This window comes from Schistocerca cancellata, chromosome 9, assembly GCF_023864275.1.
Source record: "Schistocerca cancellata isolate TAMUIC-IGC-003103 chromosome 9, iqSchCanc2.1, whole genome shotgun sequence".
Lineage (NCBI taxonomy): Eukaryota > Metazoa > Arthropoda > Insecta > Orthoptera > Acrididae > Schistocerca > Schistocerca cancellata.
The window spans coordinates 285,904,435-285,931,250 of NC_064634.1; the positions used below are offsets into that span (position 1 = coordinate 285,904,435).

At 43.9% G+C, this 26,816-nt stretch overlaps 1 protein-coding gene across 1 annotated transcript in view; it reads left to right on the top strand.

The window, feature by feature from the left end:
- The window catches only part of LOC126101356 (tachykinin-like peptides receptor 99D), a 474,069-nt gene that overhangs the window by 22,113 nt on the left and 425,140 nt on the right, over positions 1–26,816 (top strand). Inside the window, exon 2 of the mRNA XM_049912024.1 lies at positions 16,933–17,051. Within this exon, the coding sequence (XP_049767981.1) occupies positions 16,933–17,051 (119 nt within the window). The remainder of the gene's footprint in view (positions 1–16,932; positions 17,052–26,816) is intronic.

The window sequence follows — 26,816 nt, forward strand, 5'->3', positions numbered from 1 at the left end:
TGTGTGTGATGTCTTTAGGTTAGTTAGGTTTTAGTAGTTCTAAGTTCTAGGGGACTGATGACCACAGATGTTAAGTCCCATAGTGCTCAGAGCCATTTGAACCATTTTGAACTCACGTCACAGCATCGACGTGCAGGGCTCTACTGGTGCAGTCAGAGGATCACTTGGAGGACGAAATGGCGTGCCGTGGTCTTCAGCAATGAAAGCAGGTTCTGCCTGCACGTAAATGGTGGACGTTTGCGCATACGGTGTGGACGTGGACAGCACTGTCTCGCAGAGGTGCAGAGAGACACACTGGCGCCGTTGCAGGCTTTACGGTCTGGGGTGCGATACGCTACAACTCTCGTTCACTTTTGATGTTTCTGGAGGGGACACTAACCAGCGGTCGTTACGTGCAGAATTTTGATATTGTTGGTCCATTATTTTGCTGTTCTTGCAACTGGAACGTAATACATTCTTTCGAAAGCATAATGCTCACCCCAAACTGCCCGTAAACTCACCTTGCTCTGCTAGACGTGCAGCAGTTTACATGCCCAGCACGATATACGGACTTGTCTCCAATCGAGCACCAGTTGGATATGACGGGACAAGACGTGATTCGTGTGACTCGTCAACCAACAACACTCACAGAACCATATGAACAGGTCAACCAGGCGTGGAGTAACGTATCCCAGGACAGTATTCGCCATCTTACGATCAATTGGATGCCAGAGTCACCTCCCGCATTACCTTCCGTCAAGGCCACACCTGGCACTGATAGGGGTGTTTCAGCGTGGGTCGATACCTGTTACCTCAGAACCGCTTGTGCTGCTGATCTGTAACTAACCATTTAATGTACTCCAAATGCGCTGTTGCAACAAAAAATCTTGAGTGAGTTGGAAAACTCTAAAAGGATGGTCCAAATGGTTCAAATGGCTCTGAGCACTATGGGACTCAACATCTTAGGTCATAAGTCCCCTAGAACTTAGAACTACTTAAACCTAACTAACCTAAGGACACCACACACACCCATGCCCGAGGCAGGAGTCGACGTTTCCGGACTGCAGCGCCAAAACCGCTAGACCACCGCGGCCGGCTCTAAAAGGATGCACCAATTATTTTTTCCGGCGGTGTATCTCTATCATTCCATAAGTTAAAGATAAACTTTACTTCAATGGATAGCTTTCATCTTACTCTCAATATATGACGTTTACACAGCGTGCTATTACAACTAAGGCACCCGAAAGGGGCATGCAAAAAAACATCAAACCGTCATGACATTTACGATTTCCTTGGAAACGCAAATGATTAGCATTTCAATGCAACCGTACAATATACACTCCTGGAAATTGAAATAAGAACACCGTGAATTCATTGTCCCAGGAAGGGGAAACTTTATTGACACATTCCTGGAGTCAGATACATCACATGATCACACTGACAGAACCACAGGCACATAGACACAGGCAACAGAGCATGCACAATGTCGGCACTAGTACAGTGTATTCCACCTTTCGCAGCAATGCAGGCTGCTATTCTCCCATGGAGACGATCGTAGAGATGCTGGGTGTAGTCCTGTGGAACGGCTTGCCATGCCATTGCCACCTGGCGCCTCAGTTGGACCAGCGTTCGTGCTGGACGTGCAGACCGCGTGAGACGACGCTTCATCCAGTCCCAAACATGCTCAATGGGGTACAGATCCGGAGATCTTGCTGGCCAGGGTAGTTGACTTACACCTTCTAGAGCACGTTGGGTGGCATGGGATATATGCGGACGTGCATTGTCCTGTTGGAACAGCAAGTTCCCTTGCCGGTCTAGGAATGGTAGAACGATGGGTTCGATGACGGTTTGGATGTACCGTGCACTATTCAGTGTCCTCTCGACGATCACCAGTGGTGTACGGCCAGTGTAGGAGATCGCTCCCCACACCATGATGCCGGGTGTTGGCCCTGTGTGCCTCGGTCGTATGCAGTCCTGATTGTGGCGCTCACCTGCACGGCGCCAAACACGCATACGACCATCATTGGCACCAAGGCAGAAGCGACTCTCATCGCTGAAGACGACACGTCTCCATTCGTCCCTCCATTCACGCCTGTCGCGACACCACTGGAGGCGGGCTGCACGATGTTGGGGCGTGAGCGGAAGACGGCCTAACGGTGTGCGGGACCGTAGCCCAGCTTCATGGAGACGGTTGCGAATGGTCCTCGCCGATACCCCAGGAGCAACAGTGTCCCTAATTTGCTGGGAAGTGGCGGTGCGGTCCCCTACGGCACTGCGTAGGATCCTACGGTCTTGGCGTGCATCCGTGCGTCGCTGCGGTCCGGTTCCAGGTCGACGGGCACGTGCACCTTCCGCCGACCACTGGCGACAACATCGATGTACTGTGGAGACCTCACGCCCCACGTGTTGAGCAATTCGGCGGTACGTCCACCCGGCCTCCCGCATGCCCACTATACACCCTCGCGCAAAGTCCGTCAACTGCACATACGGTTCACGTCCACGCTGTCGCGGCATGCTACCAGTGTTAAAGACTGCGATGGAGCTCCGTATGCCACGGCAAACTGGCTGACACTGACGGCAGCGGTGCACAAATGCTGCGCAGCTAGCGCCATTCGACGGCCAACACCGCGGTTCCTGGTTTGTCCGCTGTGCCGTGCGTGTGATCATTGCTTGTACAGCCCTCTCGCAGTGTGCGGAGCAAGTATGGTGGGTCTGACACACCGGTGTCAATGTGTTCTTTTTTCCATTTACAGGAGTGTATGTACGAGTTACGCCGTCTATATTTCGTACATGGGTTAAAGTTTATCAAAAATCACGTTTAAACGTTGGCTGACTGTGACATAGTCGTATCATATCTCGCGTAAGTAGGAGAGTGTCTATCAGCACCACGTGTCGGAATTTCACAGCAGCAGGATTGTAGTCCAGTGACATTGTGGTTCACTGCTCCACGATACTGATGTTGACACTTGTTGGCATACGGACTCGATTGCTTCAACTTCATACAGGAAATCGGCGATCGCATGCGACAAGCACCCGAGAGAACAGCCATATTGTTTCTCGGGCCACGCAGAATCGTACAGCCACGTCACTGGAGTCAATAAATAGGCCCGTTTGCAAGAAGACGCTGCGGGACGTTCGAAAATCTGTAATTTGATGCTGCAGGTAAGTTAATTGCTATAGTGGGAGGCGTCGCACAAAAAGACAAAGGTACCCTCCAAAGGAAAGTGACGGGGCAAACTTATGACTACTAAATAAGATGCCGGACGGAGTGGCCGAGCGGTTCTAGGCGCTTCAGTCTGGAACCGCGCGACCTCTACGGTCGCAGGTTTGATTCCTGTCTCGGGCATGGTGTGTGTGATGTCCTTAGGTTAGTTAGGTTTAAGTAGTTCTAAGTTCTATGGGTCTGATGACCTCAGATGTTAAGTCCCATTGTGCTCAGAGCCATTTTTTGAACTAAATGGGACACGACTTACAATTACTTTGATTTATTCTAATAAGATAACTTGCGGCAACATTAATATAATTCCAACAAAAGGGCAGCCTGTGTCAGCCCTATCTGATATAGGGGGTTCGGGGGGAAAGATGCCGATAGTCGCGCAAGTGAATTAATTGCAAGAATGAAATTCCCAGTGACTGTTGTGATGTTACTTGAAAACAGATAGTACTACAGTAGGGAACACGTCACATCTGTGGTCTGTTTTGAAAGCAAACTGGCCACTGGCGATAAAATACAAGTCTTCAGAGTGAAGCTTGAAGAAACCAAATTACTATAAATGATTTTAATGCCCCTACACTTTGTCTCGCGGTTGAGGCTCGATCTCGCCATAATGTTGTAAGTGCAGGCTGAATTGACTGCGGAGTCAGTCATTGCCGGAACTACGATCCTTGCAACAGCTAAGCGCAGATAAGCCTGAAGATCTTCCAAGTCCCTAATACGTCAGTTCAGACAGCACAGTGGACTGACAGAGTCAATGGTGTAGCGAGGGAATCTGACGAAGGAAGCTTCCGAAGATGCAACTGGAGTTGGTGATGGAAGACGCAATTCTGATCGAATGTTAATGAAAAGGAAACGTGTTTGACGTCTCTTACTGAATTTTGATTGGCTTAGCCCCAGATGTTCTGACTGCCGACCAATAAAACTTCTCCTTACAAAAAACGAGTGCCCTACCTCTAACTGGTTAACCAGTAACTTACGTCCTACCATCCTCCACAGAAAAAAAGTTGCAGCACTCTCTCTCCATCACTCTCTGTGACCAGTGCGGTGCTCTTGATTGTCATTGTGTCATGCTTCTTTCTAACTTAGAATTTATTTATGTTAGCTAATGTTGGCGGTTTTACATTGCATTAACATTTGTTTTTTGCTGAGTCAAAACGTTCAGCAATGTATCACAGTATCAGACACCAAGGACTGCGGGTCCCCTATACGTCTTTGAGATGTTTATCTAACAATTGCTTCCTGGAGAAACCGCTAGCTTTCTACGCTGTGAGTGAGCACGACGGTGATTTCTGCTATATATATAAAAAAGAGCCTTTTAATTACACTCCCAGGTCGTAAGCTGTGTGTACACTAGGCCGGACATCCTCTGGCGGCACCACAAAGAGGTGACTGATTGGCGGTGCGTTACTGACCCTCACTCTCCCTTGAAAGTCCTTTCTCAAATTGGCTCTAAAGAGTATTCCGCTCTACTGTCTGTAGCAATCTACATGCCTTCTTGCCTTTCAGAGTATTTCTGGCGTTTTCTCACTTCTAAAAGGCATGCAAATTCGAATTAATAGCAAGAGAATGATAAGGTTGCACTAGTTAGTTGCCAGAAATTATTAGTGCTGCTTTTTATCATATTACTTGGTGTCAATTAAACATTCTGATGAAATGGTGCATGCATTATGAACTTGCATACGTTACGTTACTGTTTATGGAAAAATTTCCATAACAAAGACAAGTGTTCTCAGTTATTAACACATACGAAGTACACTTATAAAATTTAGCGTAACTGCAGTAGCATTCACTGGTGTGCAAACTTAGGAACGAAAGAAAGTTTCGCATGATAAGTCCTGGCTAAGTAACGTAGCTCAATGAAACTTGGTCCATTTGTAGAAGCAAGCGCTACAGTATAGTACGAAGTAACTGAAAGAAATAAGTGATGAGATTAATAGAAATGACACCATCATTCAAAGACAATAATCGCACTAAAGACAGCGCTATTTATAATGATCCCCTGTACATTACAAAAGATGGGATATAGTCCTCGATAAGTTGTGTGTTTCCCACAGACGGCAATTCATGCTCTGCAGCTTGCTCTCATTCTGGCCACAAGATTGTAATTGGTTCATGTGGTGGGACGCTCCATTCCCTCGATCACTGTGTTTCATAATTCCTGTATCGACGTTGGTTCATGTGGACCTGCTGCATACGTTTACATCTACATCTACATTTATACTCCGCAAGCCACCCAACGGTGTGTGGCGGAGGGCACTTTACATGCCACTGTCATTACCTCCCTTTTCTGTTCCAGTCGCGTATGGTTCGCGGGAAGAACGACTGTCTGAAAGCCTCCGTACGCGCTCGAATCTCTCTAATTTTACATTCGTGATATCCTCGGGAGGTATAAGTAGGGTGAAGCAATATATTCGATACCTCATCCAGAAACGCATCCTCTCCAAACCTGGACAGCAAGCTACACCGCGATGCAGAGCGCCTCTCTTGCAGAGTCTGCCACTTGAGTTTGCTAAACATCTCCGTAACGCTATCACGCTTACCAAATAACCCTGTGACGAAAGGCGCCGCTCTTCTTTGGATCTTCTCTATCTCCTCCGTCAACCCGATCTGGTACGGATCCCACACTGATGAACAATACTCAAGTATAGGTCGAACGAGTGTTTTGTAAGCCACCTCCTTTGTTGATGGACTACATTTTCTAAGGACTCTCCCAATGAATCTCAACCTGGTACCCGCCTTACCAACAATTAATTTTATATGATCATTCCACTTCAAATCGTTCCGCACGCATACTCCCAGATATTTTACAGAAGTAACTGCTACCAGTGTTTGTTCCGCTATCATATAATCATACAATAAAGGATCCTTCGTTCTATGTATTCGCAATACGTAAGATTTGTCTATGTTAAGTGTCAGTTGGCACTCCCTGCACCAAGTGCCTATCCGCTGCAGATCTTCCTGCATTTCGCTACAATTTTCTAATGCTGCAACTTCTCTGTAAACTACAGTATCATCCGCTAAAAGCCGCATGGAACTTCCGACACTAATTACGAGGTCATTTATATATATTGTGAAAAGCAATGGTCCCATAACACTCCCCTGTGGCACGCCAGAGACTACTTTAACGTCTGTAGACGTCTCTCCATTGAGAACATCATGCTGTGTTCTGTTTGCTAAAAACTCTTCAATCCAGCCATACAGCTGCTCTGATATTCAGAAGGCTCTTACTTTGTTTATCAGGTGACAGTGCGGAACTGTATCGAACGCCTTCCGGAAGCCACCGGTTGCATGCAATCTATCCTTTCTAAACACCGTCTGTGCCTTTGTAAAATGCGTCCCCAACGTGCGCGATGTATTTGAGTCAGGGGAACGGGCAGGCCAGTTCATTCGCCGAATATTTTCTCGCCCAAGAGCTCCTTCATCTTCGCTATTCGATGCGGTTGCCCATTGACGCCAGGGCCGAATGCATCCCGAAAGACGCATGTCGGGAAGGAGTACAGCGTGTCAATAATGTTCACCATTGAGAGTGCCTTGTTCTAGGATCTGGAAGTCAGTATGCCCATGCAACATTATGGCTCTTGACGCCATAACAACTGGACTACCAAAACGATCATGTTCAGCAATGTTCGTGGGTGCAGTACTTGTTTCCATCTCTCAACGTATGAGGCTACAGCCAGAATCACTACTTAGACAATCTGCTGTTATGGGGGAAGAGCAAGCTTCTCCAGCTCCTATGTTCTTGGCACCGTCGAAAACGGTGACGCTGATGTGAGGGTGTCAACGAAACAACGTACTCTTCGACGGGCAAAAAAATGCCATCCCCATGCTGTCACGTTGCCACGGTGGTGAGTAAAATTGCGTGCTTTGCTGTCGAGTTAAATGTCGTTGCAAGTGCACCCGCTGTATGATGTGCGCGCCTTCTTGCGTATTGCACTATCTAGTGGTCATCCGCTGATGTAGTTGACCATGCTTGACCACTTCCTCCCTGGTAGGAGGGGTACGTGTGGTTCAGAAGGCCCTCCACGCACGTGAAATAGTGCTGTGTGCAATACCAATCTCCTGGGCTTCACTATTCCCTGTTCCACTGCCCGGTGATTCTACCCCGTGTGAGCCATCCAAATGTGGTCTCCGGGCCGTATCGTAAGTACGCAGCTCGTGGTCGTGCGGTAGCGTTCTCGCTTCCCGCGCCCGGGTTCCCGGGTTCGATTCCCGTTGGGGTCAGGGATTTTCTCTGCCTCGTGATGACTGGGTGTTGTGTGATGTCCTTAGGTTAGTTAGGTTTAAGTAGTTCTAAGCTCTAGGGGGCTGATGACCATAGATGTTAAGTCCCATAGTGCTCAGAGCCATTTGAACCATTTTTTTGTGAGTTACTGAAGTCTCTCGCGGGTGAGCCTCCGCCATGAAGGGCTTAAAATAAAAATCGCTGAAAAAAATTAATACAGCTGTATAAAAATCATAACTGGAGAAGTAGACTGCGCAGCTGATTGTTAAAAAATATTTCGCCGCTTGGTGCTTCGATAAGCTCCAAATAGTACCAAACTGCTGAACAGACGTTCTTTGCACGATATTACAGGTAGCAATATGCTTCAAAAAACCGCGCTCGAAAATGTTATTAGTCGGCGGGTTATTTGTCGCGTTCTGTTTATCGCACAGATAAGGGGTCAAGTATTCTGTATAGCGCTCGACCTAACGACCATTTGGTTTCCAACTGGAAGAACGGACGTACTCTAGCCATCCTACGATACAGAGTCTAAATTGAAACATTACACACTGCTTCCAGTCCAGGCAAATCGAGAAAATCAATGGATTCTTTTGCAACAGGTGTCGTTTATGGTGGACATTAGACAGCTCATAAAAGTATCACTTTGTTCATGTGCGATTCCTGATAAAATCACGAAGAACCATGATTTTTTAATATGAAAAGTACTAGTTATGGGGATGATCACATATATAATTTGTATTCATGGCAGCCCGTCGAAATTTTTACCCTATGTGGTTAAGATGATATTCTTGCGGGAACCCGAACCCTTTTCCGACGTCTTTATACGCCACCTAGGCCCAGAGGTTTAAAGTTAACATACATATGCACATAACCATGCGCTTAAACTGTGGTCTGAGGCGTAAATGTAATTCTAAGTGACGTAGTGAACATATGGCAAGGTATCTAGGGTCATGACAAGGGTTTTGAGGTCACCAACCTGTTTCATTCATAGTATTCGATGTTTCAAGAAAGGTAAACTATGTTTTAGTAAGCGTTCTTTTCGCCAATAAATGTTTATGATCCATTATTTCAGAGTAATGGGTACTTAATGACTGTACAAATATGCCGCTACCACTGCAGTGATAACAATGGGATGAAAAGAGTCTTAACATGCCTGAACAGAACTTACCATTACTGATAAAAATTATGTAAAATTTATAAGACAACAAATTCAGTGAAGTACGAGGATGTGCTCAAAAGTAATGCCTCCTAATTTTATATATGAAATCTCTTAAATATTTTTGAGTAAAAGAAACTTCATTAACACGCTGGATCTTTAGTCCTCATGTTCAAAATGGTTCAAATGGCTCTGAGCAGTATGGGACTTAACATCTATGGTCATCAGTCCCCTAGAACTTAGAACTACTTAAACCTAACTAACCTAAGGACATCACACACATCCATGCCCGAAGCAGGATTCGAACCTGCGACCGTAGCAGTCGCGCGGCTCCGGACTGAGCGCCTAGAACCGCTAGACCACCGCGGCCGGCGGAGTCCTCATGTCTACATATTTATTTCTCAACGTAGTCACCATGGGGACAAACACATTTTACCTAACGGGAGACCTGTTTGTTGATGCCGTCACTGTAAAATGTATGACTTTGTTGACGGAGCCACAATCTCATTTCTGCTTGCACCGCTTCGGCATTAATAAAGTGAAATCCTCGAAGGTGTTCTTTAAGTTCTGTAAACAGATGAAAATCAGCGGAACCAACTCTGGACTATATGGACAGTGATCGATGACAGTGAACCCAAGGCTTCAAATGGTCAAATGTAGGTGAAATCTTATAGGACTTAACAGCTAAGGTCATCAGTCCCTAAGCTTGGACACTACTTAACCTAAATTATCCTAGGGACAAACACACACACCCATGCCCGAGGCAGGACTCAAACCTCCGCCGGGACCAGCCGCACAGTCCATGACTGCAGCGCCCTCAACCGCTCGGCTAATCCCGCGCGGCTGAACCCAAGGCGTCGAACTGTGGCACATGCCGCAGCGCTCTTGTCTGGTATGGCATTCTCATGCTGAAGGGGAGGGTGCTTCACGTATGGACGAACTCTTCAGCGATTAAAAACGTGATTAAAGCACGCTGTTTCTTAAGCGTACTTAAGTTACAAACCACCATTTAACACACGAGCCGCGCGGGGTAGCCGCGCGGTCAGAGGCGCCTCGCCACGGTCCGCGTGGCTCCCCTAGTCGGATGTTCGATTCCTCACTCGGGCATGCGTGTGTGTGTTGGCCTTAGCGTGAGTTGGTTGAAGCTAGATTAAGTAGTGCGTAAGCTTAGGGACCGATGACCTCAGCAGTTTGGTCCCATAAGAACCTCCCATAAATTTCCACACAATTCAGAGTCCTCTAGCCGGCAGAGGGCTGAAAATATGTAGACATGAAGAATAAACGTGTAGAAGGTCAATCTCTTTGTTTTATTTTAAAAATCTTTAAGAGTTTTCACACAAAAATTTCGGAGGTATTCTTCTTAGCACGCCTGCGTATTTCTGTTAACATTTTTTGTCTTTTAAAATACAAATCATAAGCCCAGCGTTTTCAGTGAATTGCGAATGATAAGAGAAGTATCCAGAAAAAATGTACAGTAAATGATTTCTGTGTTAACCTCATATTGTGCGTACTTATCTGTCGTTTATGTGTGTCAAATTATACAGTTTGAAAACCATGTAAACTGCCAAAAAGATCCTGTTAGTAGAACACAAACAATTTATTTAAAACGTCTAGTAACATGCTTGTTCATTTCCTACGGTTGCCTCAGAAATAAAACAAAAAGCAGTTCATCTCGGAATAATGTTTATTATGGACACGTAGACACTGGACATTGCACCAGGATTAGACGTGAGTTGTGTAAACATGACACACAGTAGAATGGGAAAATTCATTGAAAACGATTAAACACTACTGGGTGCCTGCTTTGCTCCCTCTCCAAACACAGGTGCATTTGTTTAAGCAAACGGTTGCTATTATTTACTGCTGCGCGTACTGACATCGCGAGTATGAGTCGCAAACACGTAGGCAACCAGGGCCTGCGTGGCTGACCCATTGCAGTACGCCGATCATCGACAATCACCGAGTTACCTGTGCGGACGCTATTGCGACTCTGTTAAACGGGAGGATGGATGGGAGATTTAGTATCGATGCACTATGAGATATACATTTAATTCATGACGAGGCAAAAGGTGTTGTGAAGCCAGCTGTAAGAATTTATGGAGAACGCTTCCCACGACGGAGACTTCCTGCACGATCAGCATTTGTTACTGTTCGCCAAAACTTTTTATCATCACAATTCTCTACTTTTACTCTATTATTTCGCTATTCATTCGTAACGAAGTACAGTAGTTATCCTAACCTTTTTATATTTAATTCTGCATGCGAAACGTTTGTCTGTACTGATATGCTTTCATTTTATTATTAAGTAAATCACAGAATAAAACTTACGAGTACGCATTTAATTTTCGTAGACAGAGAGATACTGGCTCTTTACTGTCCCGAGCAAAGGCTTAGGCCCACAACGCGAAGAACGTACATTCGAAGCTGAGGAACAAATTCTGGACCGCATCTACGAAGATCCTACTCAGAGTAATAGAAGGGTCGCCTGCCAACTGGATGTATCGCACACTGTCGTTTATCGCGCATTGAGAGAGGGGCGTCTGCGGTCTCACCACATTCAACGCGTACAACCGTTGGAAGAGAAAGATTTCCCTCCGTTAAGAGACTTCTCAGAGCGGTTTTTGTTACAAAGTGCGTAGCATCATTTTGTAAACAAAGTAGTCGTCACAGGTGAAGCATGTAATGCTTCACATGTGGAGTGTACACTATCCGCCCTAAGTAGTAGCGATACATTTTCAGCGCCGCTTTTCCGTAAACGTTTGTCCGCGAATAATCAATGATACATTACTGGGTCTTACGGCTCTTTCTTTTTACCTACACAATTGACTGGTAACCATTACCTAACCCCTTAGCCGTAAGTTATAACATGTGTTTCTTCCACGATAGTGCTCCACCCTACATCGGTCAGAGAGTACGAAGATTTTTGAACAGACGATTTTCAAGACGATGGGTAGAACATTTTGATCCACGTCGATGGTCGCACGCAGTCCTGATTTAAATCCACTGGATTTTTTCTTTTGGGACCATATGAAGGATGCTTCCACTACCATAAATGTGCATGTGTGTAAAAGTATCCGAGTCCGCCCGCGGTAGCTGACTGTGCAGCGCGACAGAATGTCAATCGTGAGGGCCCGGGTTCGATTTCCGACTGGGTCGGAGATTTTCTCTGCACAGGGATTGGGTGTTGTGTTCTTCTAATCATCATCGTTTTATTCCCATCGACCCGAAAGTCGCCGAAGTGGTGTCAAATCGAAAGACTTGCACCAGGCGAACGGTCTACCCGACGGGAGGCCCTAGTCCCACGACTTTTATTTTAACGTGTGCGACGAAAGTAGGTTCGCTGTAATGAAGCATAATGCCGAATCGAATGGTGAGCATTTTCGTATAAGAGGAAACAAAGTAACGTGGATTTCATACTGTTGTACAAAAGAAAATAATCCGAATTTAATTTTCGTTATGGTATTGTATAATGACGATACAGTTGATTGTAGCTAATGCACAGCGAACTACGTGGTAACTTGATGACTATGTACTAAGGGAAACACATTTTATTTGATATTAGCTTTTCTTTACTACCAAGCCTTCGTCAAGGTAACGCTGTGAAAGAGAACACGTCTAGTTTTACTTAATTCACTATTTACGTAAAACTAATTACGCGTTCTGGACGACCCAGCGACATTTCGCATTGCTTGTTTCGATAGTACCTGACCGCCGCGCCGCGTCGTTGTACATTCTCAATGTGTACATTGGTTTGGTTCGTTCGTTATCTTTCTCTGACGGCCGCGACAATGTTGGTAACATACAAGCGAGGCTGCGTACAACGTAAACAGAAATTCGTCTACTATCATGCCTACAAACACCTGTCTTCTAGGAATACAAAAATAAAGAACATAAAACGACGATATTTCATGAGACTGTTTTGTCAAGCACACCGAGATGTACCGTCTGTATATTTTTGCAGCTTATACCGTTTACACCCTGCATAAATGGACCGAAGTATATAAATAAGCTGTCAAAAGTGTATTGACCTATAGAATTCGTTTTACATAAGCAGTACACCATGCTGCAAACAGAAGGGAACCAGCTGAATAATGCTTCTGTCGAAGTACAAGAAACACGAATACGTTCCTCTTTAAAAGACTGAGAGAAAAGAGTTGGAAACCAGGATATTGAATTCTTGTTTCGCCTTTTTAATAGAAAATTTTTGTATGCCAACATGTTCCCGCTTTTTCGTGACAAAAGGAAGCACCAGAGAGACATTGACGGTGGAAGAGAGAGCAGACATTGGGAGTGGAAGATAAACAGAGAGGAGACAACGATGATGGGAGAGAGGAAGTGTCAAGTGAAAAAGAATGAATTATGGATGATGAGAATAGCAGTGAGAGGCAGAGAGGATATACTGGTGGTCAGTGGAAGCAGATAGAAGCAGCGGGAGCAAAAGGTAGATTGAGATAGTGGAAGTGAAAGATACAAATGAGTGGTGACCATAGATAGGATTGGTGGGTCTGGACCCTCCCAGATCGGTGATCTTGAACAAGTGAGTACAGGGCAGAACGCATTTTAGACCGAAATTTTAAACACATGAGCATAGGTGAAAAACAAGTTTGGAACCCCCAGAATTTCTAAGCTGCCGAGTTATAGTGGAGACAAGGGCAATGTGAAAGAAAGACAAAAGGAGACAGTGTAAGCGAGAGAAGAGACAGTGGCGATGATATATACTGTAAATCTGTAGGAGAAAAGGAGACGGTGAGCGGCATAACGCATATAGACCGTGGCAGTGAGAGGGAGATGTTGAGTAAGAAGGCTTAGCTGCAAAGACGTACTGCATTAAGAATGTTCTGTGTTTAGAGTGCGCAAATATTTTCGGATGCTAGAAAGGTTGGCGAGGAGGACGGAACGCGGATTGAGGACGTTGGTTCCCCACTTCTATGTCAGTCTTTTAAAGAGGAATATATTCGGCTTTTTAGTGCTCCGACTGGAGCATTTATCCTCTGGTAACCTACTGCCTCGGTTGCACACAGCAATTAATATGAAAAGCAGCACACTGCACTCGATTATTGGAAAAAATTGAAAGTTTTGAATTCAGTTCGCTCTTGAAGCGGAACGACTCACTACCGGATTAATTACAAATCATATATTCTTAACACAAAATTCCAGGCACTACGATTCGTCGCAGTAACATGCTATAACGGTCTTTTTAAAATATTAATGTTAACTGCGATAATCTTAGCCTGTCCCAACTACGAATACATCACTCCAGAATGCATACAACGTCATGTCTGACTGTCTGACTGGTCCAGTCATACGGCTTTCTTGTTTGTGCGTGACCACAGCGGCTTGTAGACTTCCTCTTTTGATCCATTGTTCTGTGTCCCCACCACAGGCGCTCTCGAAGTCGGGTGTGGGCTCGGAAGTTCTTCGTCGACTACATGTAACACTTTTTTTTCCAGAAAGCATTACTGAAACCATACTTCCCGACTTCACACCACTCTCCCGTCACTCAGCGACAATTTCTCCTGTTGATCCATTACGGGCGCGGGACAGCGGCTGGTCAAATATTTGCCACGGAAAATCTCCAGGCCAAACAGCCATACGTTTTGAGAAGTTATTTTATATTATTTTGACATTCAGTTTCGGCATTTCAACTTGACATACTCCGGCCTTACAAAGGCGTTTTTCGCTGTTACGAAATCTTCTCATTAACTTTCAATCACCAATTTTCTCCTCCGACTGAGAAAACATTCTGTTGACACCCCCTACATAGGGTAAAATTATCATCATGATAAAACAAGAGAAATCAGGGCCCGCACAGAAAAATTTAAGTTGTCGTTCTTCCCGCTCGCATCTCGAGAGTGGAACGGTAGAGAGAGACAGCATGAAGGTGGTTCATTGAACCCTCTACCAGGCACTTTGTTGTGAGTAACAGAGTAATCACGTAGATGCAGATGCATTTCAGGTACAGAGTTACGGCGTAGAGTGAAGCGCCGGCACGCCGGTCGGGAGCAATAGACCAGAGAGGGCTGTGAGAAGAAGTCAACCAATTGCATGCCGACCCACCCCTCTCCAGAACGACCCACCCCTCTCCAGGACGACAACGCGACAGCAGCGGCGCCTATGCGAAGAGCACATAACCGCCGCGCCCGACTGATCGTGGCCCAGTTGAAGAGTAGCTTCAAGACTAATCATTTCGCTTGTAGTATGTAGCGTTGTCTATACTGAAGAAACTTGATTATTTTGCATGTCGCCCATTGCCTCCAACACATCTGTGTAATTTACAAAGATACGTATTGTAATCTTTTCCAGTTGTAATAAAACTCATTAACACGACTTGTTTGAATGATGTCTACCGATCCGACAGAGCAGGTTTCCAGGACACCCCGTATTAGACGACTAGGCTGGTTTTAACAATCAGGTGTCTCGATATTAGCATACTGGAGCCATCAGTATCTGAATAACATTGAAGCAGGTCTAATGGGTGTTTCTTATTTCCACTTCTGGAATTTGTATATCCGTCGCTGGAAGATGTGCCTACTTCGTCATCGCTGCTGAGCAACGAGGACGCGGGAGTTCTATCGTTAGAGGGTAGTGAGTGGGACGACTAGCAGAAGGCTCGAGGCAGTGTACACGTGAAGTTCAGTGCATCTGTGTTCAAGTAAAATTATTTGTGTCTGAATATTGTGGCCGGCCCCTGTGCCCGGACGGTTCTAAGGGCTTCAGTCCGGAACCGCGCTGCTGTTACGGTCGCAGGTTCGAATCCTGCCTCGGGCGTGGATGTCCTTAAGTTAGTTAGCTTTAAGAAGTTCTACGTGTAGGGGACTGATGACCTCAGATATTAAGTCCCATAGTGCTTAGAGCCGTTTTTTTTTTAATATTGTGAAACAGAGGAGAAAGATTTGATTAGTGATTGAGAATGAAATGAGATGCAATGAGGTTAGAAAAGCATATGAAGAGGAATGAAGGTAATATTTTTTTATTTAATTGCATTGCAGTCGCGGGTAATTTGGAACCATTATCCGTATCAGGGAATTTTCGATTTTTCATTTAAGATTGAATAATTTTCATTGTGAGCTGTTTTTCACGTTTATTAATTATTTGTCTAACAATTGCGAGAGTAAGATGTTGATATCATTATTTCCCTTTGTCAATGCTAGTGAGCGTTGTAACACGAATTTCATACAAGTAATAATATGAGATAATTTAAAAAAATTGTTAAGGAAATATCTCATCTAAGAGCACTGACCCCATCTTCGATCCAAGTCATTTTGATTTAAAGAGTGTCTCACGCAATGATGAGTACAAAATAGTTTACTTATTGTCTGGAGCCTTGTGCTAAACTCTCAGGAATTGTAGTTAGAAATTTTCAGCTGGCGCAAAAATTGTGTTAGACGTAAGATATTTTCATTTCAAGATCAGTTTTTTACGAAAATTATCAACGCACAGGGACCATTTCATGAACCTCATTATTAGGCAGATCGTTAACCCAACGGGACCACTCATTCTAGTTAAAGAGATTAATTGTTAACTTCAGGGTTTAATCAGTTTGTACATTTTTAGGGAAATTATAAAACAGGTTCAAATTCGCTTTGCATTGTCGCAGGTACATATACTTGGTTTCTCTCGCAGTTGGAAATGCGTAAAATCACCCTAAGCTAAACAACAGCAAAGTTACAAATGGTTGTGAGCACTATGGCACTCAACTGCTGAGGTCATAAGTCCCATAGAACGTAGAACTACTTAAACCTAACGAACCTAAGGACATCATACACACCCATGCCCGAGGCAGGACTCGAACCTGCGACCGCAGAGGTCACGCGTTCCCAGACTGTAGCACCTAGAACCGCTCGTCCACACCGGCCGGTGCAAAGTTACAACCAACCAGCCAAGCCAGCACGAGCTCAAGATCAAACGAAAATAATTTTTAAAGGAAATCTTCACTATTAATTCGTTATTCGAGTGCTTGCTTCGAGGAATTGACAACAACTGAGCACACACGATTACTCAGACTGTGTGAAGTCTTCGAAGGAAGCACACGAGTAACGAATTCACGGTGTCCAAATACTGATGGCTCCAGAATGCTAATATCGAAACATCTTACAGTCTGTACATGAAGCTCATAAGAGGCCGGAAGATGCCATATTGAATTGCCGAAACCGGTTGTTAAAATAAAATAACTTCTCGAAAGGTACGGCTGTTTCGCTATTTTCCTTGCAGACATTTCAAATTAATGTTTTCCTAGCTAATATTTGTAATTACTATTTTACCGAGGAACAAAGAAACTTAATGTGTGTGGACCGCTACATACTGGATAGCAGTGCCTGCCCTTCAGCTTTCGCACGGTTGCTCTGTCTGTGTGTGCAGCGCGCGCCCGTCCAAGCTGAGGGCGAAGCTGTGCATCGCGGCCATCTGGTGCGTGTCCGGCGCGCTGGCGGCGCCGATGGCGGCCGCGCTGCGCGTCGTCGTCGTCACGGAGACCGTCGGTGAGTCGGCCTGGCCCCCAGCTCCTGGTCGCAGGGCGCAGCGCGCACCCTCTCCCACTCGACCACTCCCTCTAACGCTACTACTTCCTCAGTGACCCTCACCTCCTATTTTCCTCTCCAAGCACTCAAACAAGCAAGCACGCAAGAGCTTGCGCGCGCGCCAATACACACACACACACACACACACACACACACACACACTGACAAACAAACAAACAAAATCACTTGCATTCACAAATCTCATCTGACGCTCGTACCATTTCTCCGAGAAACAGAAACAGAAGTAGACCTTCAGACAGTCAAGATCGCTATTGTACAGCATTTATTGTGATTACCGGCTTCAGTAAACTACGTTGCCGTCATCAGATCTGTACATCATCGATCAACATATTCAAGCACACTGGGACCACAGGTAAACGTGCGTAATATGATTTTACATAAACATGGACTATACCATGGAATATACACTACTGTCCATTAAAATTGCTACACCACGAAGAAATGCAGATGATAAACGGGTATTCATTGGACAAATATATTGTACTAGAACTGACATGTGATTAGATTTTCACGCAATTTTGGTGCATAGATCCTGAGAAATCAGTACCCAGACCAACCACCTCTGGCCGTAATAACGGCCTTGATACGCCTGTGCATTGAGGCAAACAGAGCTTGGATGACGTGTACAGGTACTGCTGCCCATGCAGCTTCAACACGATACCACAGTTCATCAAGAGTAGTAACTGGCGTATTGGGACGAGCCAGTTGCTGGGCCACCATTGACCAGACGTTTTCAATTGGTGAGAGATCTGGAGAATGTGCTGGCCAGGGCAGCAGTCTAACATTTTCTGTATCCAGAAAGGCCCATACTGGACCTGCAACATGCGGTCGTGCATTATCCTGCTGAAATGTAGGGTTTCACAGGGATTGAATGAAGGGTGGAGCCACGGGTCGTAACACATCTGAAATGCAATGTCCACTGTCCAAAGTGCCGTCAATGCGAACAAGAGGTGACCGAGACGTGTAACCAATGGCACCCCATACCATCACCCCGAGTGATACGCCAGTATGGCGATGACAAATACACACTTGCAATCTGCGTTCACCGCGATGTCGCCAAACATGGATGCGACCATCATGATGCTGTAAACAGAACCTGGATTCATCCGAAAAAATGACGTTTTGTCATTCGTGCACCCAGGTTCGTCGTTGAGTACACCATCGCAGGCGCTCCTGTCTGTGATGAAGCGTCAAGGGTAACCGCAGCTTGATAGTCCACGCTGCTGCAAACGTCGTCGAACAGTTCGTGCAGATGGTTGTTGTCTTATGTCCCCATCTGTTGACTCAGGAATCGAGACGTGGCTGCACGATCCGTTACAGCCATGCGGATAAGATGCCTGTCATCTCGAGTGCTAGTGATACGAGGCCGTTGGCATCCAGCACGGCGTTCCGTATTACCCTCTTGAACCCACCGATTCCATATTCTGCTAACAGTCCTTTGATATCGACCAGCGCGAGCAGCAATGTCGCGATACGATAAACCGCAATCGCGATAGGCTACAATCCGACGTTTATCAAAGTCGGAAACGTGATGGTACGCATTTCTCTTCCTTATACGGGGCATCACAACAACGTTTCACCAGGCAACGCCGGTCAACTGCTGTTTGTGTATGAGAAATCGGTTGGAAACTTTCCTCATGTCAGCACGTTGTAGGTGTCGCCACCGTCACCAACCTTGTGTGAATACTCTGAGAAGCTAATCATTTACATATCACAGCATCTTCTTCCTGTCGGTTAAATATCACGTCTGTAGCACGTCATCTTCGTCGCGTAGCAATTTTAATAGCCAGTAGTGTAACGCTCCTTCAGTAGAATATTTCACTGAATCTTGGTCAAATGCACATTATACCATGTCATATCATAGTACGACATTTCATGAACACGAGAACAATAGTACATCAGCAACTCAAGAATAAAACAACAATTACATAAACCAACGTAGATAATGCACTGATTAAACAAGCACATGTTCGCACATTAGCAGAATGAAGACTGAGATTCTCAAGTAAACATCACAGACGTTACATCCAGCCACCAGGTTGCACTGTGGTCTTGTGACATGTTTATTATTATTGTATTTTGTTTTCATTATACGAACATGCAATATGACTGGTTTCACTACTTGTCTCAAACGATACATTGAAGGTACAGTTCTTCCTGTCATGTTTTGAAATTCGCATTAAATTTTATATAAAATAATTTAAAATTATTTTAACAAAATGAGAGCAAAGTACCATGATTTGGATTATTTATTGTACGCCTGCAGTGTAAAATCCTTGAACCGTTGGTTTGTCCTTACATTGTATATGATGGGACGTATTTTTGTAACTGTTGCCACAGTGCCACCTAGTTGCTGATTGTAACGTCTTAGGCCTCTCAGTCTTCCTTCTGCTAATGTACGAACATGAGCTTGTATAATCGCTGCAGTGCCTACGTCGTTTTAGGTAATAGTTATTTTACGCTTGACTTGCTGATGTACTGTTGTTGGAGTTGGGGCTGCGTTGTTTGGGGGAAGAGACCAAACTGCGAGGTCATCGGTCTCATCGGATTAGGGAAGGAACGGGCCGGGTCCTTTTAAAGGAACCATCCCGGCAGTTGCCTGGAACGATTTAGGGAAATCACGGAAAACTTCAATCAAGATGGCCAGACGCGGGATTGAACCGTCGTCCTCCCGAATGCGAGTCCAGTGTGCTAATCACTGCGCCACCTCGCTCCGTATATTGTTCTCATGTCCACGAAATATCGTTCCATGATATGACACAATATAATATACATTAATTTGATCAACATTCAGTGAAATGTACTGCAGAACGAGTGTTATATTCCATGGTATACTCCACCTTTATGTAAAATTGTGTTACACCCCTTTCCATCTGATCCCTGTGTTCTTGAATATGTTGAGCTATGCTTTACATATCTGATTATGACAATGTAGTTTGCTGAACCGGTTGTCACAATATATGCTGTGCAACAGCATTTTAGCTGTTTGTGTTTTGTTGTGTCTATACAAGACAGTCTAGACACAGGGTGAGGTTACCGATAGGCACGCGTACACACACGCCGGCTGGCGTGAGTTCTGGAACAGGATACTTAATGAATGCTATAAAGAAAAGAACGGAGCTTCTCGTATACTTAACTTTATTCTCTTGTGTGGTACATCTCTATGGTGAATACAAGTAAGACTCTCTCCAGATATGGTTAACTGCGCCTTGCTAGGTCGTAGCTATGGACTTAGCTGAAGGCTATTCTAACTGTCTCTCGGCAAATGAGAGGAAGGCTTCGTACGTCTAGTCGCTAGCAATGTCGTCCGTACAACTGGGCGAGTGCTAGTCCGTCTTTCTAGACCTGCCATGTGGTGGCGCTAGGTCTGCAAGTACTGATGGCGGCGACACGCGGGTCCGACATGTACTAATGGACCGCGGCCGATTTAAGCTACCACCTAGCAAGTGTGGTGTCTGGCGGTGACACCACAGTTTGAAATTGCAATTCTGTTTCTATGTTAATCTAGATCGACCCCAAACTTGATACTGTCGAGCATGTATATTTTCCGAGAAATATCGGATGATCGGATGTCCCAAAAATATTGACGTAAAGCAAACCGAAAGCAGGCACGCTGAATCTGGTATACAAACGTTCCTTTAAGATTAAAAATCTAGGCGTATTGCTCCAATGTATTAGGTCGGTGCAAAATTTCGTACTAAACACAATAGATACACATAACAGAGATTTTAGTCATCAATCAATAGTCTCCTTCAATATTTGCAAGTCTGCCAACGCTGGGAAAGCGTTTCGATTCTGTGACTATAGAAATTACGCGGTTTTTAGGCGAAGAACTCGTCCAGACCTGTTTGGAGCGCATTTCAATCCGGAAAGGAAGTTGCTTGAAGCTTGTTCGACAGAGAGCGGAAAAGGAGAAAATCTGACGACGCAAGATCAGGTGAATAAGGTGGGAGCGGAATGACTTCCCTACTCAGCTCCTGTATAGTGTTTTTTGTGTATCTAGCAGGACATGAGCGAGAGTTATGGTGAAGTAGCATCACTTCACGCAGTCTTCCTCGTCATTGTTCTTGGAATGCGTTTGTAAGACGTGTTAGTTTGTCAGTAAACGTCAGCAGTGGTGGTTAAATCTCGGGGAAGCAATTTGTAGTACACCACACCGTCACTGATCCACCAGAAGCTTAACATTATCTATCTATTCTGTATGTACATCGATACTTGTAAAGTCACACTTAAGTGCCTGGCAGAGGGTTCATCGAACGACCTTCACAATAATTCTCTATTACTGAACAGCGCGCGGAAAGAATGAACACCTGTATCTTTCCGTGCGAGTTTTGATTCCCCATGATTGTGTTATAAAATATTTTCGCATTCGGAGGAGAAAGTTAGTTGGTGATTCAGATTTCGTGAGAAGATTCTGCCGCAACGAAAAACGTCTTTGTTTTAATGATGTCCAACCCAAATCCTGTATCATATTCGTGACACTCTCTCCCCTATTTCGCGATTATACAAAACACGCTGGTCTTCTTTGAACTTTCTCGATGTACTCCGTTAATCGTATCTGGTAAGGATCTCAGACAGCGCAACAGTACCCCGCAAGAGGACGGATAGCGTCGTGTTGACACTCGCTTTAGTAAGTCTGTTACATTTCCTAAGTGTTCGGCCAATAAAACGCAGTCTTTTGTTAACCGACAACATTTTCTATGTGTTCTGTCCCGTTTAAATTGTTCGTAATAATAATTCTAAGGTATTTAGTTGAATTTACGGCCTTTAGATTAGACCGATTTATCATGTAATCAAAGTTTAACGGATTCCATTTAGCACTAATGTGGATAACCTCACACGTCTCACTATTTAGGGTCAGTTGCTAACTTTCCTACCATTCGGATACCTTTTCTAAACCATTTCGCAATTTTTTTTTACCTGATGAGTTTACTAGGTAGCGTCATCTGCAAACAACGTAAGACGGTTTCTCAGATTGCCTCCTAAATCGTTTATATAGGTAAGGAACAGCAGAGGGGCCATAACACAGCCCATGGGGACGCCAGAAATCACATCTGTTTTACTCGATGACTTTTCGTCAATTACTACGAACTGTGGCCTCTCTGACAGGAAATCACGAATCCAGTAATAACTGAGACGACATTCCATAAGCACGCAATTTCAATACAAGCCACTTGTGTTGTACAGTGACGAAAGCCTTTTGGAAATCTAGAAACATGTAATCAATTTGAATTCCCTTACCAATTGCACTCAACACTTCGTGTGCTTGAAGAGCTAGCTGTGTTTCGCAAGAACGGTGTATTTTAAATCCGCGTTACTGCGCGTCAGTAGACCGTTCTCTTCGAGTTAATTCATAACATTCTAACACAATATATGTTCCAAAATTCTGCTGCATATCGACGCTAATGATATGGGCCTGTAATTTAGTGGATTACTCTAACTATCTTTCTTGAATATTAGTGCGACCTGCAAAAGTTTCCAGTCTTTTCGTGCGAATATTTCGTCGAGGAGCGATTGTACATGACCGTTAAGTATGGAGCTACTGCATCAGCGTAATCTGAAAGGAACCTAATTGCTATACAGTCTAGACTCGAATACTTGCTTTTATTAAGTGATTTAAGTTGTACACTGCTTCGGGGATATCTACTTCTAAGTTACTCACGTTGGCAGTTGTTCTTAGTTCGAGTTCTGGAATATTTACTTCGTCTTCTTTGGTGAAGAAATATCGAAAGGCTGAGTTCAATAACTCCACTTCCGCAGCACTCTAGTCATAATATTTCCATTGCTACCGCGCAGAGAAGTCGTTATGTTTTACGAAAGAGCTAAGGGACAGCGCTCAAATGGTTTAAATCATACCTAACTGGAAGAGTGTAGAAAGTTGAAATAAGCAGTTCACATAATATGCAAAAAACTGGTGATTTCTCAAACTGGGGAACAATCAAGAATGGGGTGCCGTACGGTTCGGTCTTGGGTCCCCTGCTGTTCTTAATATATATTAATGACTTGCAATTCTATATTCACGAAGATGCAAAGCTGGTACTTTTTGCTGATGATACAAGTATAGCTATCACACCCAACAGAAAAGAATTAACTGGTGAAATTGTAAACGGTGTTTTTCAGAAAATCATTAAGTGGTTCTCTGCAAATGGGCTCTCATTAAACTTTGACAAAACACAGTATATACAGTTCCTCACATGGAACGACACCATTAATAAATATAGACTTCCATCAGAAATCGGTAGCTAAGGTAGAATATTAAAAATTTCTAGGTGTATGCATTAATGAGGAGTTGAAATGGAAAAAACACACTGAAGATCTGCTGAAAAGTTTGAGTGCAGCTACTTATGCTGTTAGGTCCATTGCCTATTTTCATTCTCTGCTTTCGTATGACATCAAATTCTGGGGTAACTTATCATTGAGCAAAAGAGTGTTCATTGGATAAAAACGTGTAATCAGAATAATTGCTGGAGCTCATCTAAGATCATCCTGCAGACACTTACTTAAAGAGCTAGGGATCTCCACTGTAGCCTCAATATATATTCACTTATGAAATTTGTTATTAACAATACGAACGAATTCAAAAGTAGTAGCAGTGTACATGGATACAACACTAGGAGAAAGGATGATCTTCAGTACTCAAGGTTAAATCTAACTTTGACCCAGAAGGGGGTAAATTATGTTGCCACAAAAGTCTTTGGTCACTTACCTAATAGCATCAAAAGTCTGACAGATAGCCATATAGTATTTAAAAGGAAATTAAAAGAATTTCTGAATGGCAACTCCTTCTACACATTAGATGAATTTTTGGATATAGTAAGCGGGTAATTTCCCCCAACCCTCACTCAAAAAAGAAAATTAAAAAATATTAAGTGTCATGTAATATTTTGTGTAATGTAATATCTTGTATAGACACCTTTTATTAACCTGACACGTTCCACATCATTACGAAGTGTCGTTTTCATGATCTATGGAACAAGTAATAATCTAATCTAATCTAAGGTTTTTGTACTGGGAATTGCTGCTTTGTTTGGGTTCAACCACCACTTTATTTTGCTTATGTCAGCACAAAGACGCCCTTTCTCGTTACCAGTAACAACACGGGATAGGAATGTTTGGCGTTGTTCACGAGCCAATTGATGACGAACAAGCAGGGATGCATATATGGCCATCCGCAGATTTTTTTGTGATTTTGGTTTAGAGCATGCGGTACACATACACGTGAGTCATTGCATGAAAATGTTGCACAATGGTGAAACGACCGCAGTTCGTCATATATGCCAGTTCTAGAGTATACTGACGTGGATAATTGTGGCTTAATGCATTTACAAGATCTCCATCAAACCTCGAAGGTCTTTCTGAACGTGGAGAGCCACTAACGTCAAAACTATCCTGCTTAAAACGATAAAACCATTTTCTTGCCGCGCTTTCGCCTATAGCATTATCCCCATGCACGGCGCAAATGTTTCTGGCTGTCTCCGCGGCTGTCACCCCTGTACTGAAATCAAGTAGAAGACTACTTCGAAAATCTTCGGATTTCCCCACTTGGTACTCCATATTGTAGCCTCCACAGCTCCACTCACTATCTTCAAATGAAAAAAAAATGACAATATGTAAGCTCAAATAGCAACAGTGAACTACAAATCAAAAAACTCACAATCGATAAATAAAACCATAGTAACCGGAGTACCAACATGCAAAACAAAAACCCTTCGAACTTATGCAGCGACCTAATAATTCTCACATCACTCCAAAAACGAGCGATATAGATATTAGTGGCAATGGTCTTGAGAAACAACTGAATCGCAAAAACTGAACAAAATTCCAGAACCCGATGGAATCCCTATCAGATTCTACACTAAATTTGCCGCAGCCGTAGACGCTTCAAACAAAAAACCGTATCCTGTAGTTGGAAGAAAGTACAGGTCCCAACTGTTTACAAGAAGGCTAGAAGAAGTGATCCACTAAACCACCGTCCAATATCATCGACATCCATTTTGTGACAGAATCTTAGAACTAATTCTGAGCTCTAACGTAGTGTGGTATCTCGAACACAGTGACCTCCTCCATGCCCACCAGCATGGATTCCGAAAACACGAATCACGTGGAACGGAACTGGCACATTTCTCGCTCGGAATCTTGAAAACCATGGAGCTCGGCAGTCGGGTAGATGCATTGTATCTAGATTTCCGAAAAGAAAGTCTCGCGCGAAATTTGTAAACTGATTAACGATTTTTGTTATGGAGGACGCACCATCTTTACTTGGATGCAGAACAATCGACAAATGTGGAAGTAATTTTGGGTGAGTCCCACGGAAGTGTGTTGAGAGACTTGCTGTTCTTGTTGTATATTAATGGTCTTTCACTCAATATAAGTAGTGATTTTCGACATTTCGCAGATGATGCCTTTATCTATCCGAAACAAACTGCACAAATATCCAGTCAGATTTTGATAAAGATTTCAAACCGGTTCAAAGATTCGCAATTTACTTTAAATGTTAAAAAATGTAAAACTGTGCACTTCACAAAACGAAAAACGTATTATACTACTGCTACAGTATCAACGATCCACATTTGTAATGTGTCAGCTAATACAAATAGTGCGTATAATAATTTGTAGGGTTTTGAAACAGAACAATCGCACAGATTCAGCCGTAAGTGGAGCATGTCGCTCACCGATTTATTGGTAGAATATTAGGAGAGGGCAGTCAGTTTACAAAGGGAATTACTTACAAATCACTCGTGCGACTTATCCTAGAATATTGCTCAAGTGCGTGCGTTACGTGCCAAATAGGACTAGTAGGGCATGTTGAACGCATAGAGAGAAGGGCAGCACGAATGGTCACTGATTTGTTTGACCTATGGGATAGTGTCAGAGAGATGATGAAGAAGCAGAACTAACAGACTGTTGAAGATAGACATAACTATTCCGAGAAAACCTACTTACAAAGTTCCAAGAACCGGCTTTAAATTAAGACTCTAGGAACATACTACCATACTCTACGTATCTCTCCCGTGGAGATCGTAACGGCAAGATTATATTAGTTACAATCCACTCAGAGGCATTTAAGAAACCAGTTCCCACGCTCCATACATGACTGGATGGGGAAGAAGCCCTAAAAACTATTAGAATGGGAATGGGGCTCTACCACGCACCTCACAGACGTTTGCAGAATATGAATGTAGATGTAGTTGTAGATTTATGGCTTAATGCATTTTGGCTAACTATAGGTTTTTGATGTTAATTTTATATGCTAAGTGTATGTATGATTAATGTAGATGATTATATATAGTGAGTGATGTTTTGCTTGAGGTATCCACGCCCAAGTGGGGCGACGAAATCCAGCCTCAATATGTGCTGTATGCCTCCTGAATAGCACCAACAGGAAATTTGGGCTTAATATCTCCACCCGACTGAGGGAAAACAATTCATAATGACATATCTCATCATTCCCATGGATACTTTTGAGAGAACTGGGATTACTCGAGGTCTTTGACCTGCAATTTTAAGATCAGGGAGTGTACCCCACCGTTTCCTTTTTCTTTCCCATTCCATATCTTAGTGATCAAGGTACTCTCCACCGTTAGGACTGGAAGAGGCTACCTACAGGTCCAGCGGTTCGTTCAGTGAAGTATGAATAAAAGTAGAATGTGAGATACAGTGGTTCATTTCTTCAGTGCTATAAATACAAACACAAAAGAACAACAC